The 14,440-nt window shown below is 38.8% G+C and overlaps 1 protein-coding gene across 7 annotated transcripts in view; it reads right to left on the reverse strand.

Annotated features, from left to right (window-relative positions):
- Rbm6 (RNA binding motif protein 6) overlaps nucleotides 1-14,440 on the reverse strand; it is a 103,791-nt gene that overhangs the window by 55,331 nt on the left and 34,020 nt on the right. For 5 of the 7 annotated variants that reach the window (XM_006243780.5, XM_063265629.1, XM_063265628.1 and 2 more), the window contains one exon: nucleotides 9,902-9,975. The exons of the other annotated variants lie outside the window; for them this stretch is intronic. In XM_006243780.5, the coding sequence (XP_006243842.1) occupies nucleotides 9,902-9,975 (74 nt within the window). The remainder of the gene's footprint in view (nucleotides 1-9,901; nucleotides 9,976-14,440) is intronic. 7 annotated transcript variants of the gene reach the window in all.

Consider the following 14,440-nt stretch of genomic DNA (forward strand, 5'->3'; position numbering starts at 1 on the left):
TGTTTTGTTTTGTTTTTTTTTTCCCAATATCCATCTATGCTAGTCAGTTTCTGTCAACTTGATATAAGCTGGAGTCACCTGAGGACAAGTTTGTCCTGGTTGATGGGGAAGGGGCCTGCCTACTGTGGGCACTGTCATCCAAGGGCAAGTAAGTTATCCTTGGTATTCTAAAAAAGAAACTGAACAAGCCATGAAAAGCAAGCCAATAAACAGCATTACTCCATGGATCTGCTTTGGTCCCTGCACCGAATTCTTCTCTCATGATAGACTGAAAGCTGTAAGATGAAGTAAATCCTTTAAAAGTTATTTTTGGTCTTGATATTTATCATAACAGAAAACAAACCACACCATGTGCAATCAAGTTCTAAAAACCACAAAACTAAGAATACCAGCAACTTACAAATGCTATTTTAATAAAAATTCAACATTAGGCCAAAAAAAAAAAAAAAAAAAAAAAGAAGACTCAAAGAGGTATGATAAAAAAGCACAAATTTAGTGCAAGGCCCTGGGTTCGGTCCTCAGCTCCGAAAAAAAAAAAAAAAGCACAAATTTAAAATATATACTAAGCATTTTCCAAGTTATAAAATATTAAAACTAAATTATTTCAACCCATAGAAGTGAGTCATGATTTATACATAGCAAAAGTAACCACAAAGCCAGGCACATTAACTGCACACCTTTAATCCCATGCCACACGGGGGCAGAGGCAGTCAGATCTCTATGGGTTCCAAGCCAGCCTGGGTTATAAAGCAAGTCCAGGATAACCAGGGCTGGTTACACTAAGAAACCCTGTCTCAAAAAACAAAAACAAATAAAATCAAATAACAAATCTATCATAGGAGAAATTCTGTGAACATTTTCATTAAACTTCAAAATGACATTTATTACATTTACAAGAAGTACTTTTTATAAACTGGGCATGGTGGTGCAAGCCTTTAATCCTAGTACTTGCGAAGCAGAGGTAGGCAGAGATCTCTGATTTCTAGGCAGCCTGGTCTAGTGTGTTCCAGAATAGTTTGGGCTACACAGAGAAACTCTGTCTTGAAAAACAAAACAAAATACAAACAAACAAAAGAAGTAATTAATATAGTTAGGGCCTGAGGTAGAGTAAAGCTAGAGGCTGGCTGTCAGAACCGAGGGTTTTAAAGGCACAGGTTACATTTTCACTGTGGTCTGACTATATTCCATGTTGCACTGTCTCTTGCTTTCACGTGAGAAAATAAAGATTTTTCTCAAGAGCTAATGTACTGGAAGACATATGGAGGCCAAGTAGCAGTATTCTGACCAGCAATTTCAACAAATAGGCCTAAATATGAAATACTGTTGAGGGTCTGGAGAGATAGCTCAGTGATTGGGAGCACTGACTACTCTTCCAGAGGACCCAGGTTCAATTCCCAGCACCCACATGGCTGCTTACAACTGTCTATAACTCCATGATCTGACACCACCACACAAGCATACATACACACAGGCAAAACACCAATGCAAATAAAATAAAAATTAAAAAAAGAAGAAATATTGGTGAAATGAAAGAAAAACTAAACAACAATATCAACAAAAATCAACCAAAGGGAAAAAATGCATTCCACTCCTGAGAACTGCCATGGACTTCTTTTTTAGAACATAGTGCGTGGCACTAACACAGGAACTGTTAAATAATATAAGACTTACTGAGCTGAGGGGCTGGAGAGATGGATCACTGGCTTAGAGCACCACTGCTCTTGCAGAAAGAAGACCCAGGCTTGATTCCCATCACCAACATGGTGACTCACAACCAACCATAACTCTAGTTCCAGGAGATCCACCCTCTTTTCCAACCTCCTCAGGCACTAAGCATGCACTCGCTGCACATATGCACAGGCAGGCAAAACATTTACATACGACACTAAGAAAAACAGACTTACTTAGCTGAGTATGGTAGACCACATCTATAATCACAGCAATGCGGGATGGAGACAGGAGAATCAGCAGTTCAATACCAGCCTCAGCTACACCATAAGCTGGAGGCCAACCTATGCTACAAAAAACTATTTCAAAAGTCAAAATTAATAAATCTTTTTAAAAACTAACTCGGTCCAGCAAGACGTTTCAGTGGATGGGGGCGTCTGCCACCAAGCTTGACTGTCTAAGTTCAATCCCTAGCACCCACACAGGGAAGGAAAGAAATGTTTTGCAAAAGGTCCTCTGACCACCATAAACATCCAGGTGTTCCCCTCACACTCCACAAAATAAATAAAAAAAATTTAATTTTCAAAAACCAAATTAAGGGCTGGAGAGATGGCTCAGTGGTTAAGAGCACTGGCTGCTCTTCTAGAGGTCCTGAGTTCAAATCCCAGCAACCACATGGTGGCTCACAACCACCTGTAATGAGATCTGATGCCCTCTTGTGTCTGAAGACAGTGACAACTATTCGTATAACTACTCATACAACTAACATAAATAAATAATAATAATAACTAATAAAAAAAACCAAAAACAAAAAACAAATTAAGATTTGTATATTCTGGCAACTCTCTTGAAAAAGACAGATACTGGATTCTACCTCAGCCCGTGTTTTCACTTGAATACACCAATTCTCCTAAGAACAAGAAACTTCAATAATCCTTACTTTACATTCTATTTTTCTGCACGTCCCCATGTTTCTGCTCTTATCTGTATTGAGAACAACTAAAAGGTACTAAAGTTGACATTTCCAAGAAGTCAGACATGACCTAAACACAAGTTATAAAACAGTGTTGTCCAGGAAACCACACTTTTCTCAGTTAATGTTTTGAGGTGAGAGTAATTTAGGTGAAAATACAACCTTCTGAACAGTTAAACAGATTCACTTATTATTGCTATGAATAAGAATGGTTTCCTTGTTGCTTTTGCTTCTTGGCATGCACAGAACTGAAGTACTGAAATGTTTCAGATTGCATTATATCATTATTGCTAACTTGATTATGAATCCAACAATCTAGGTCTTTACTTTTTCCTTGATGGGCCACAGATAGTCTTTCTCCACAGCATCAATTTCAACCACAAGGACAATTCACATTTAAGATTTTGTTTAAAGCTGTAATGACAGCACCCACCTTTAGTCCCAGTGGCAGACAGGTAGAGCTCTGTGAATTCTAGGACAGCCTGTTTTACACATGAAGGTACACTCCCACAAAGGCTACAGAATGACAACTGTTTCAAAAAAATGTTTTCAGGAGGCACACCTATACTTTCACACTTTTAGAGGCTGAAGCCAGAAAAGTCACTTTGAAACCACCTAGACTTGAAACAGGCCCTGGTTCAAAACACAACAAATATTTGTTGGACCAGTGAGACAGCTAAGTGTGTATGTAAGGCACTTGAAGCCCATGCCTAATACCTGAGTTTGATTCCAGGAACCCTAGTGCAAAGAGAGAACAAACTCTACATAGTTGTCCTCTGATATCTACACATACATGTTACCATAAAAACATCCTGTTTTGTTTTGTTTTGTTTTGTTTGTTTTTGTTTTTTTTTTTGGTTCTTTTTTTTTTCCGGAGCTGGTGACCGAACCCAGGGCCTTGCACTTCCTAGGTAAGTGCTCTACCACTGAGCTAAATCCCCAGCCCCTTGTTTTTTAAAATTAAGTATTGTAAGACACAAAAAGTAAATAAGACCTAGCTTCCTGTATAGAACTTCACATAAACCCTAGTCACTTCAGTCTCTCTTAATTTTGTTGGTAGAAAAATAGTTTTGTAAAACACATATTTCACAGCCTTCATTACTCACAGAAGAAAAAAAATGGTGTCAGAGGGAATTTTCCTGTTAGGTGGTAGGGGCATCTTTCTTCTTAGTACCTTAGAAAGTCAGGAAAAACCCAACAACCAGGCAGTGGTGGCACATTTCATTCATCTAATCCAAGTACCTGGGAAGCAGAAGCAGACGAACTTCTAAGAGTTCAAGGCCAGCCTGGTCTACAGAGCAAGTTCCAGGACAACCAGAGCCACACAGAGAAACTCAAGAAACTCTGTTTTAAAATGACCCCTCCAAAACAAACAAACAAACAAACAAACAAACAATAACAAAAACAGTAAAAATTCCCAAGAAATAATTTCTTAGGAAAAGATATGAACAAAGAACAGGCAGCAAGCTTCACAGTAACAAATCTGAAAATTCCTATGAACAATTAAATCATTTCACTGAGTTCAGCTCATGCTACTTGGCTCAGTACTGAACACCGAACTTCTGACTCATCTCCCTGGGTCTCAATGCAATAGTATACATAACGAAAGGTCATGACAGTCTTCCTCAGCAGTAGTAATGAACTCGGACAACAAAGAAGACAGAAGTTATATGACACTGTTAGAAATTCATTTCCAGCCCAGGCTTGGTAGTGCATAACTTTAATTCCAGCACTCAAGAGGCAGAAGCAGTGGATCTGTATGAGTTCAAACTCAGCCTGATCTATACAGCGAGTACCAATCCAGTAAAGGTTACATGGTGGGACCCTAACCCATAAATAAATGAATTAATAAATATTAAAGGCAAATGTAGCAATTAAGTAAGGACCAATAGGAACCACACAATAGAGAAATCCTACCTTAAAACAACAAAAAATTCCCAATGAAGGGTAAAAAACGAATGAAAGCCCTGTAAACTGTCTTTCACCTAGACAAAGCGCTTGAGGGCGGGAGCTAATACCCTTATCTTCACATTTGCTCACGTTATTTCTCCAGACAGACTGCTGACCACTCCCTACTGATGGTCACAATACTGATGCAGAGATCGTTCCCACTTGACTTCCGGGTGCGGTCAGTGAGAAGAGGTTATCATCCTGAACAGCCTCACAAGTGAATCACACAGAGCTGGCCAGCTGAACCCTTTATTTCCATCCCCTAAATAACAAATATCTATCAGTGATAAAGAGATGTCTTATTAACACAGCAGAAAGTCATGAAAACCCCAATTTACAACCGTTCATAGAAACGTGAACTTAGAACTACCCACAGACACAATCCGACCTGCTCAGAAGCTTTCAGCAGATCTCTGACAAATCAGAGAAATAATTCGTTAAGTAATTTAAGTAAAACTTGGAAAAAAGGAAACCAGATAGACTGAAACAATCTTCCACAAACATTTTATGTTTGTACATAAACTTCTTTGCATTCTAGTCCTTCATAAGCCCTGTCACTACTGTGGCATTAAGGGCCTTAATCTAAATACAAAATCCTTTATTTCCCTGGAATTATGATCAGAAACCATTTGATATATAGAAAGATACACAGAAAGAGAAAATGGAGAAAAGACAAGTTTATCTAATTTCAAATGCTTATCAAGTGCCAGCTGTTCTATTAAGTATTCTGCATATATTACTCATCAAGAATCACTTCTCTAATGCGATCACTCAACAAGCTTCTCTGTTCATTTTTAAATAGCACTCAGCACTACCATATATTGTGTTATTTTTAATTTTGTCAACTTGTCCTATTTTTCTCCATTAAAATTAAGTTATATAGTTTAAAAATTAAATTGTATAGCTTTGTTCCCTGAAGCATCCTCAACATCCTTGCACACAACACCCAAAAAATGAATGACCTTGTTCAGTCCACACTGGGGCTCATTGTTGGGCGATGGTTTTGTGCACTGAGTACCTAAGATGCTGAGTTCTATGCCCAGATATCTAGTTGTAGTCCTGACTACTATATGGTCAACCATCACCAGTCTCAATGTTAGGTTAAAATTGTTTCTTGTCATCTCTGATTGGTTAATAAGGAGCCTATAGCTGGGTAGAAGAGAACAGGAGGTGGGACATCCAAGATCAGTAAGGGAGTCCCAAGGAGACAGAAGAGAGAGGACAGGAGTCAGGGGTAAGTTAGGGAGAAGAAGAGAAAGAAGAGACCATGTGGATGGACCAGGAGGAGTAGCCATAAGGAAGGACACACATGGAGCATAGCAAGCCAGGGCAAGACTAAGGTTGCTGGTAGTAGTACCATCTGACTAGCAAATAGGCAGCTCTAGAGGGTTAGAAGGGCTCAGAGCCACTCAGCTTAGGGCTTGCAGCTTATTAATCAACACTAGGTCTCTGTGTTATTTGCTTAGGAGGTCCTGTGACTATCTGGGAACAAAGGAGGTGAAGACCCCTAAATACAGCAGCACATCATGATATTTGAACAGTAGGACTTTAGACCAAGGGAGGTTAAAAAATTCGTCACAAAGGATTTCCTGAAGATCTCATGTTTTTTTCAATCAAAATTTTTTCCCATCAAGATGATTTACATATGCCCTGGGGTATGAGAAAAGTTATTAAAAGAATACTGGGGGTTGAGGATTTAGCTCAGTAGTAGAGCACTTGCCTAGCAAGCACAAGGCCCTGGGTTCAGTCCCCGGCTCCAAAAAAGGAACCAAAAAAAAGAATACTGTTCTAATCATGAAGACTATGGGGCTCAACAAGAGAGGATTCTATGGCAAGGGGAGGAATAAAAGTCTAGGAAATGAAGTTGACTTAAAGAATATTAAGATGTATTTTTAAACATTTATTTATTTAATTTGGGGGATGCACCCTAGCACCCATATGGAGGTCAGAGAACAACACCGAAGAGCTGTCTCTCTCCTTCCAGCCATGGGGTGGGGATGGGGATGGGGGAGATGTCCCAGGGATCGAAGTCAGTTTGCCAGGCTTGGCAACAGTGGCTTTACTTGATAAGCTGTCTTTGCCGGCCCAGGGAAAGCTTGTCTCCTTTCAAGGCATAGAATTATAAGGTCCTAAAAGTGAAAGAGCTGACTTGAGGGTTTGTTTTGTTTTGAGACAGAATTTTACACCGTAGCCTGGGATGGCCTAAAAATACTACTATCCTAGGTTTCCCAAGTGCTGGGATTACAGATAATTACAACCATGCTCAGATACAGGACTACCTTAATTGCAATTTGGAACAAAGCACCTCCTGCACTTTATCATAGCAGCTTCCACACCTCTTAAGGTGTTCTGTTCCTGCTTTGTTCTAGCATCTGAGATCCCCTAGAACTGTTGACAGATTGGCTGAGGAGGAACAAGGACATCTTAAAGCTACCTCCTCTTGAATGTTGTGAGGACCAATAACATTTTTCCAGACCCAGGTCCAACAGAACCTATGAGCAAGAATGTATGCATGTGTAAAGAATGATGCTCAGGGTTGGGGATTTAGCTCAGTGGTAGAGCGCTTGCCTAGCAAGCGCAAGGCCCTGGGTTCAGTCCCCAGCTCCGAAAAAAAAAGAGAAAAAAAAAAAAAAAAGAATGATGCTCTCTCTATTAGACAATACTCTTTAAGGTCTAGATACTTTACAGGAGTTTAAAAGGTAATGTTAATCTTTGAATATATAGTACTTTTTGAGTGCTAGGAATTGAAATCAGGACCCTGCGCTTGCCAGGCAAACTCTATTATTGAGTTATATCCTCAGGCAATGTTGATATGACACTCTTAAGATTAAAAACAGCATTGATCTTTAAAAAAAAAAAAAGCATTGATAAACTGGGCATGGTGTCACAAGCCTTTAACTATAGCCTTCAGGAGGCAGAGACAAATGGCTTTCTGACAGTTCTAGGCCAGCGTGATCTACCATAGAGTTCCAGGTCAACTTGTTCTATTTTTTTTTCTTTTGTAAGAACATATCTTTAAAAAACAAAACAACTGCTTCTTGGTCTTTTGGCTAAGATCAAGTATAAAAAAAAAACAAAACAAACAAACAAAAACCCAGCATTCTCGGGAAAGAACAGTACAAAAGGGACAGCATCTGCCAAGGTCCTCCTACTGTATTTTAACTACTAATAGTGAGACAATGGCAAGACTGTTAAAAAGAAATTGCTTATAAATTAATAAGAAAATAATTAATAATTTTCAGAGAGGCTATCAGGATAGAATCATATAGATTAGAACTTTCACTCTTCTTCATAAAATAAGAAGTTAATACAAATTCTGATAATAATACTTATTAAAGATTTAGTGATGGAGAGGCAGTAACAATACTTATCAAAGAAAATGTCCTCATCCAGTTCCTCTTTGGTGATTGGATAGTAGATAGTGCTTCTACTTCTAAGAAGTACAACACATGGGCTGGAGAGATGGTTCATTGGTTAAGAGCACTGTCTGTTCTTCCAAAGGTCCTGGGTTCAATTCCCAGCAACCACATGATAGCTCACAACCATTTCTAATGAGATCTGACACCCTCTTCTAGTGTGTCTGAAGATAGTAACAGTGTGCTCACATACATAAAATAAATAAATCTTTTTTTAAAAGTGTAATATATCAGTATATCTAGAGATAGCTATGCTGATTGCTTTTTGTCAACTTGACACAAACTTAGAGAACAAAAAAAAAAAAAAAGCCTTCATAAGACTGGCCCGTAGGGCTTTATTGTTATTATTAATTATTATCGATGATTTGAGAGGGCCCAGCTTATGGGAAGGAATTCATAACTGGTCTTAGAATAAGAAAGCAGGCTGAGCAAGTCATGGGCAACAAGACAGTGAGTAGCACTCCCTTAGAGCCTCTGGTTTAAGTTCCTGCTTTCCGGGTTCCTGCCTTGACTTCCTGCCCTACTTCAAAATTCATGATGAACTGTGAATTGGAACCTAAAATAAACCCCTTCATCCTGAAGTTGCTTATGGTCATAGTGTTTTGTCAAAGCAGTAAGAACCAAACTAAGACAGTAGTTCATAATTATAATCCCGCACTTAGAAGCCAAAACAGGAGGACCACCACACTTTCACACTTAGCCTGGGCCACACAGTTAATTTTAGGCAGTTTAGGCTGCAGAAAGAGATCATGCCTTAGAAGTAAATAAACAAACCAACAACCCGCAATACTCTCTCCACTCCAACACAGGAAAACCCTTCCCCACAAAGAAGTAAACAGTAAAGCTGGGCCTGTGAAGCTAGCTATGTAACACAGGGCCTGATTCTCAGGAGGCTGAGGCAGATGTGTCTCTGTAAGTTCCAGGCCAGACAGGGCTACACAGTGAGGCCTTGTCTCAAAAGGGGGTTGGGGGTGGGGGGCAATAATGTCATGAATCATGCTGAGTGGAACAAAGCTGAAGAAAAAGCAGTAGGCTACAGAAAAGATTACATTTAATTACTCTCCTTTGGGAGAGCCTTCTTTTGTGACAGATGCTGTGTGGGCAGACATACAAGTCCAACTACATCCCTACCTGCCCTCCCATCTTAAGATGCAGGAGCTGAGACAAAGCAAATTGATTTTCTCAAGCAAACTGATCCTAACACGAAGGATTCTATTTAGTAATTCCTCTCGAACTACTAGTCAGGGTTCAATCAGACAGAGATGACAATAAATGATAGAAAGTTGAGTAACTCCTCTAAAACTTCAAACAGTAAGTTCGACTCCATCTTTTTTCTCCATCTTTGACCATGAGCAGCCAACAACTGGAAGACAACACTCCAACTGGCAAAGAACAGGAATGAATGAGACGGACACAAGCCTACCCATCCCTCTCTTCTCCTCAAGGGCATTCCTTCAAACAACACAGGTAGGTAGGTCCTTAGTGCCATAAAATTCCCAGTTAGTTGCCTTGAGGGAACTAAGTCTGTGTGTTACCATCAACTGTCCTAGAGCCGAGATAATTAAGATCATGTGTGTCAGGAGCCCACACATCTTATCACACTGCAGAGGGAAACACTCCAGATCTGTCATATTTCCCACGTGCAGTCTCTGGAACCCAGTCAAACTGGAACTGGAACCTAGTTTCTCAAACAGACTCTGTGTCCATTAGTCACTGTAAATAAGTCCTCTCGGCTTTTAAAAAGGTTCCTTTGCACAACTGGTGTCGGGAAGTATTGAGTGCTCTAAAGATGAAGACTTCTTGCACCTTTCCAAAGTGAAATTATCTGAAACCCTCCCCCCATATTTAAAAATATATATCCTTTCAGCATCATTTGACCGAAGTGTAAAGCAACCTGGTTGGCCTCCATGCATCCGATGGCATCTTCCAAGAGTGAAAATTCCACGCAGACATAGCCATAGTCGTAACCTGGGGACAGCATTTAAATACAGACGGGAGTGGTGTTAGTGCCTTGCAAACATAAAAGACACACTTATATCCCCTGTTCTGAACCCCTTAAACACAAGCCCTCCCATCTATCCCCTCCCTCCTCTACACTAGGCAAAAGTGCTTCCTCGAACAGAAAAAAGTGCTGAAGGAAAAGTCTGGGTGTTTCTCAACTTGGGGATTCATTCCAAATCACTTTGTTTTTTCTATTAATTAAGAAGATTATATGCTCTTTTTAATCACTGCTGAACAAGAAAGGGTACCACAGAACTGAGTAATTTCACAGAAAGTTCACGTGGAGACCCAAAACATTTTAATGACAGGCTGAATCTTCTGGAAATACAGCCACCAAGAACAGGAAAGTATCTGAAAAAATGTATCCAGAGAGAAGAAAGAGAAGCAATTGTTCCAAAGCTGTGCTGAGAGTCACCATTCTTCAAGCAGAAACCACTTTCAAAGAAGTGTTGACTGAATGACACTACATCTGGATACCACAGTGGGCTTCTAGATGACAGGGAACAGACCATGTCAACCACCACCACCACCACAACCTCCACCACCACCACCAACACCCTCCCTCCCTGGGTTTCAAACTCAAGTCATAAGCCAAATAGAAATTTTATGAAAAGAGGAAGATATAAAAGCATAAATATAAATAGCTGGATCCAAAATTGTGCTTACATGCAAAAAGCTGATGGAAGAGCAAGCAGAGGGAAAGATGGCAGTTGTTAGTAATCAATGCATGTTCAGTAACTCTAGGATCATCATAAAATACCTTTCACCTTAACACTGAAAAATATTATCTGCAGCTCAGACCTGAGGTTCTAATGACCCATGAAACTGGGAAGTCATGGGATTTACAGCCTGCTAAACTCTACTCATTCACCTGCCTCATAGTTCCTGATACTGCTACCATATAACTACAAAGATACACTTACTCAACTGTTCAATGTGGCTTCTATGTTTCTTTCATTTCCTCACAAGATAAAGAAACCTCTAGAAGTTATAGTATGCAAACGGAACAGAAAAATAGATGTGATTTATTGAGATAAAAATAAAATAGAGGGGAAAGAATACAACATAAAACCTATGCAAAATTTAAATATAAAGTAGGCAAAGCAAGAAAAAACTGATACTCCTTGAGGAATCAAAAGGAACAGTTTACAGGGTGAGTTCCAGGACAGACAGGGCTACAGAGAAAAACTGTCTCACAAACAAAGGTAACGGCTAGAGTCTAATTCAGTGGTGTATAAAGTTCTAAATTCAAAATGTACAACCAACAAAAGGCAAAAAGACAGAGAGAAGTTGACCTGGTGACATATGCTTATCATTTTAACTCTCAGGAAGCTGACACAGAGAACTGCAACTCAAAGTCGGCCTGGACTAAATTGTAAGACCCTGTCTCAAAAATAAAATAAGGGCTGAAGAGTTGGCTCAGCAGCTAAGAGCATAATCTTGCTCTTCCCAAGGATTCAGGTTTGGTTCCCACTACCAACATGGTGTCTCGCAACTTTCTGAAACTAAAGTCCCACAGGAGAAAATGACATCTTCTTTTTTTTTTTTTTTTTTTTTCTTTTCTTTTTTTTTCGGAGCTGGGGACCGAACCCAGGGCCTTGCGCTTGCTAGGCAAGTGCTCTACCACTGAGCTAAATCCCCAACCCCGAAAATGACATCTTCTGACCTCAACAAGCACCAAGTACACACATGGCATACAGACATACATGCAGGCAAAACATTTTTACACATATGATCACAAATTTTAACCATTCTTTCTAAAAAATAAACATACCAAATTTGGTAAAATGGGTTTGATTCCTTGTTACATGGATTAAATGGTCTTAAATGTTTTATGGTAACAACTTTGATTTTAGACCTGGTAACTATTTTAATTACAAAATGTTAAACAATGATGTATACCCTTGCTTTAAGTTTAGGAAATAGCTAGAAAGAACAACCAAAAACCTCAGCATTACCTCAGACTGAGAAACAGTATGCTGCCCCCAACCCCTACACACACACACACACACACACACACACACACACACACACACACACACACACGCAGAGTCTTCTTTGTAGCCCTGGTTGTCCTGGAACTTGCCCTGTAGACCAGGCTGGCCTCAAACTCACAGAGATCCACTAACCATAAGTGCTAAGATTAAAGAACCCTGGCTATCTGCACTTACTTATAAACCAAGCTGGCCTTTTTTAATCACAAAAATCTGCCTGCCTCTGCTTCAAGTGATGAGATTAAAGGTGTGTGTGTGACCCATCCCCTCTTTTTTAAAGAGAAAGTCTTACCCGAGGAAATCGGGCTTGTCTGGAACTGTCTCAGTGAAACAAGCTGTTAATAAAGTTATAGAAATTCACCTGCAACTGCCTCCAGAGCTATCTAGAGACAAAAGTCTCTATCCTAATTTCATAGTTTTGGCTAACTCCAACTCCCTTAAACTTACCACAAAAGTCAATTTCCTCTTACTAGTCAATATTTGAAGAAACACAAGTTTTTGGTATCCTTATTTGTATATAACCTATTAAATATGGAAATTGCTTTTATTCAGTTCAAATGGAATTTTCTAAACAAACTTAGTCTGTCAGATTTCATATCTATATGTGTATATATATATGTACATGCATAATACATAAATATATATATACATACACATATATAAAATATAAAAACATATAAAAGACATTCTACATTTTGTAAATGGTTCTAAATATACTTTGGAAGCAATGAAGAATAACACAAGGAGCATAGATATCCTTTACCATCAAATTTCTACTGCAAATACTCAAAATCATGTCTATAATCATCAGAAGGGAGTAGTCATAGACCAACAGATATTCTCTTGATTGCTTCAATTAACACTAAAAACATTTCCCAAATGAGTTAATGAGGTATGGGGAACAAACTCTCTCCACAGCTGCCAAAATGTGTGTGTATGTGTGTGTGTGTGTGTGTATGTGTGTGTGACTGAAAACAAAAACAAAACAAACAAAAACACCACACCAAAAACCAGACAACTAAAACCAGATTACAAAGCCCCAAACTTTCCTTGCTATGCCCAAAGACGAAAACACTGTGGCCCGGAGAAATACACAAACTCTGTGGGAAGAACAAGGAGATGCACGACAATTCATACTTCGTTGAAGAAACAAGCAGGTATTGATACTAAAGTCACTGGGAAGGAAAATATATAGACTACAAGAGGAACAATGATCACTTTGTACATATCAACTTTACAATAACACTAAGTTTACAAGCCTATCATTCAAGTTTCCGCTGCACTAAAGTGTAGCTATCAAAAGAAAATATATTTAAATTTCAATTATGTAGGTCTTTTTAAGGTACCCAATCTTGATCCCAAATAGTCTCTGCATTTAAATTTCATAGTTGTATCATAAAGATTTTCAGAAACTGCCAGAAGATAATGACACTAAGTAGTTACATAGTACCTGTTATAAACAAAGTTCTATTACAAAATTCTGTAACATATACTGGTTTAATCCCCACAAGACTATTATATAAGTATATATTATTAAATTCATTTTACTGATGGGAAACAAAGAAAGGAAAAGTAATTCGCTCAAAGACATCTTAGTTTTAATGCCAGCACTAAGCCTTTTAAAGCCAAGCAGTTTCCATTCAAATGGATACTATTAACCACCATACTGTATCTCTTTATTTTTTCAGTATTAAGGATTGAACTTTGTTACATTCTAGGTAAGAGCTCTACAATGAAACCATCAATCTAACCTTAGTCTTCAATATACTTTTAAAAAACTATAGTGCACATGCATGTGGATGTGCATGTGTGTGTTTACATGTATGCAAAGATTAGAGATCAACTATTTTTTTTATTTTTGGTTTTTTTGGAAACAGGTTTCTCTATGTAGCCCTACCTGTCCTACAACTCACTCTGTAGAGTAGAACAGACTGGCCTCAAACTCAGAGATGCAACTCTCTCTGCCTCCCAAATGCTGGGAATAAAGGTATGCACCTCTACCATCAGGCTCAGAGATCAACTTATGGGAATCATTCTTTCCTTTCAGCATGTAGGTGTAAGAGGTGACACTCAGGTTGTCAAGCTTGATGGCAAGCTCCTTTAGCCACAGAACCACCTCACCAGTCTATCTCGTTAATTCAAAATTTTTAAAAATTAAAACAAAATAATGTCATTTACCCCACCCCTCTCCTCACTTAAACATCTCCCATACCCCACCCCCACATTTCTTCCAAAATCCAAGTCCTCTTTTATTTGTTACTGTTACATATATAAACACATAAACCTATAAACACCATCTGCTGAGTCCACTTAGTGTTTCAAGTATATATGTAATTCCAGGGGTAGCCAGTCAGTATTTTTATTCTTAGACAAGGCTAAATTGCACAAGCTGACTTCTTTTTTCCTTTACTTCTTTAAGTTTTCTGAGACAGGGGTTT

This window comes from Rattus norvegicus, chromosome 8 (genome assembly GCF_036323735.1).
Source record: "Rattus norvegicus strain BN/NHsdMcwi chromosome 8, GRCr8, whole genome shotgun sequence".
Taxonomy (NCBI): Eukaryota; Metazoa; Chordata; class Mammalia; order Rodentia; family Muridae; genus Rattus; species Rattus norvegicus.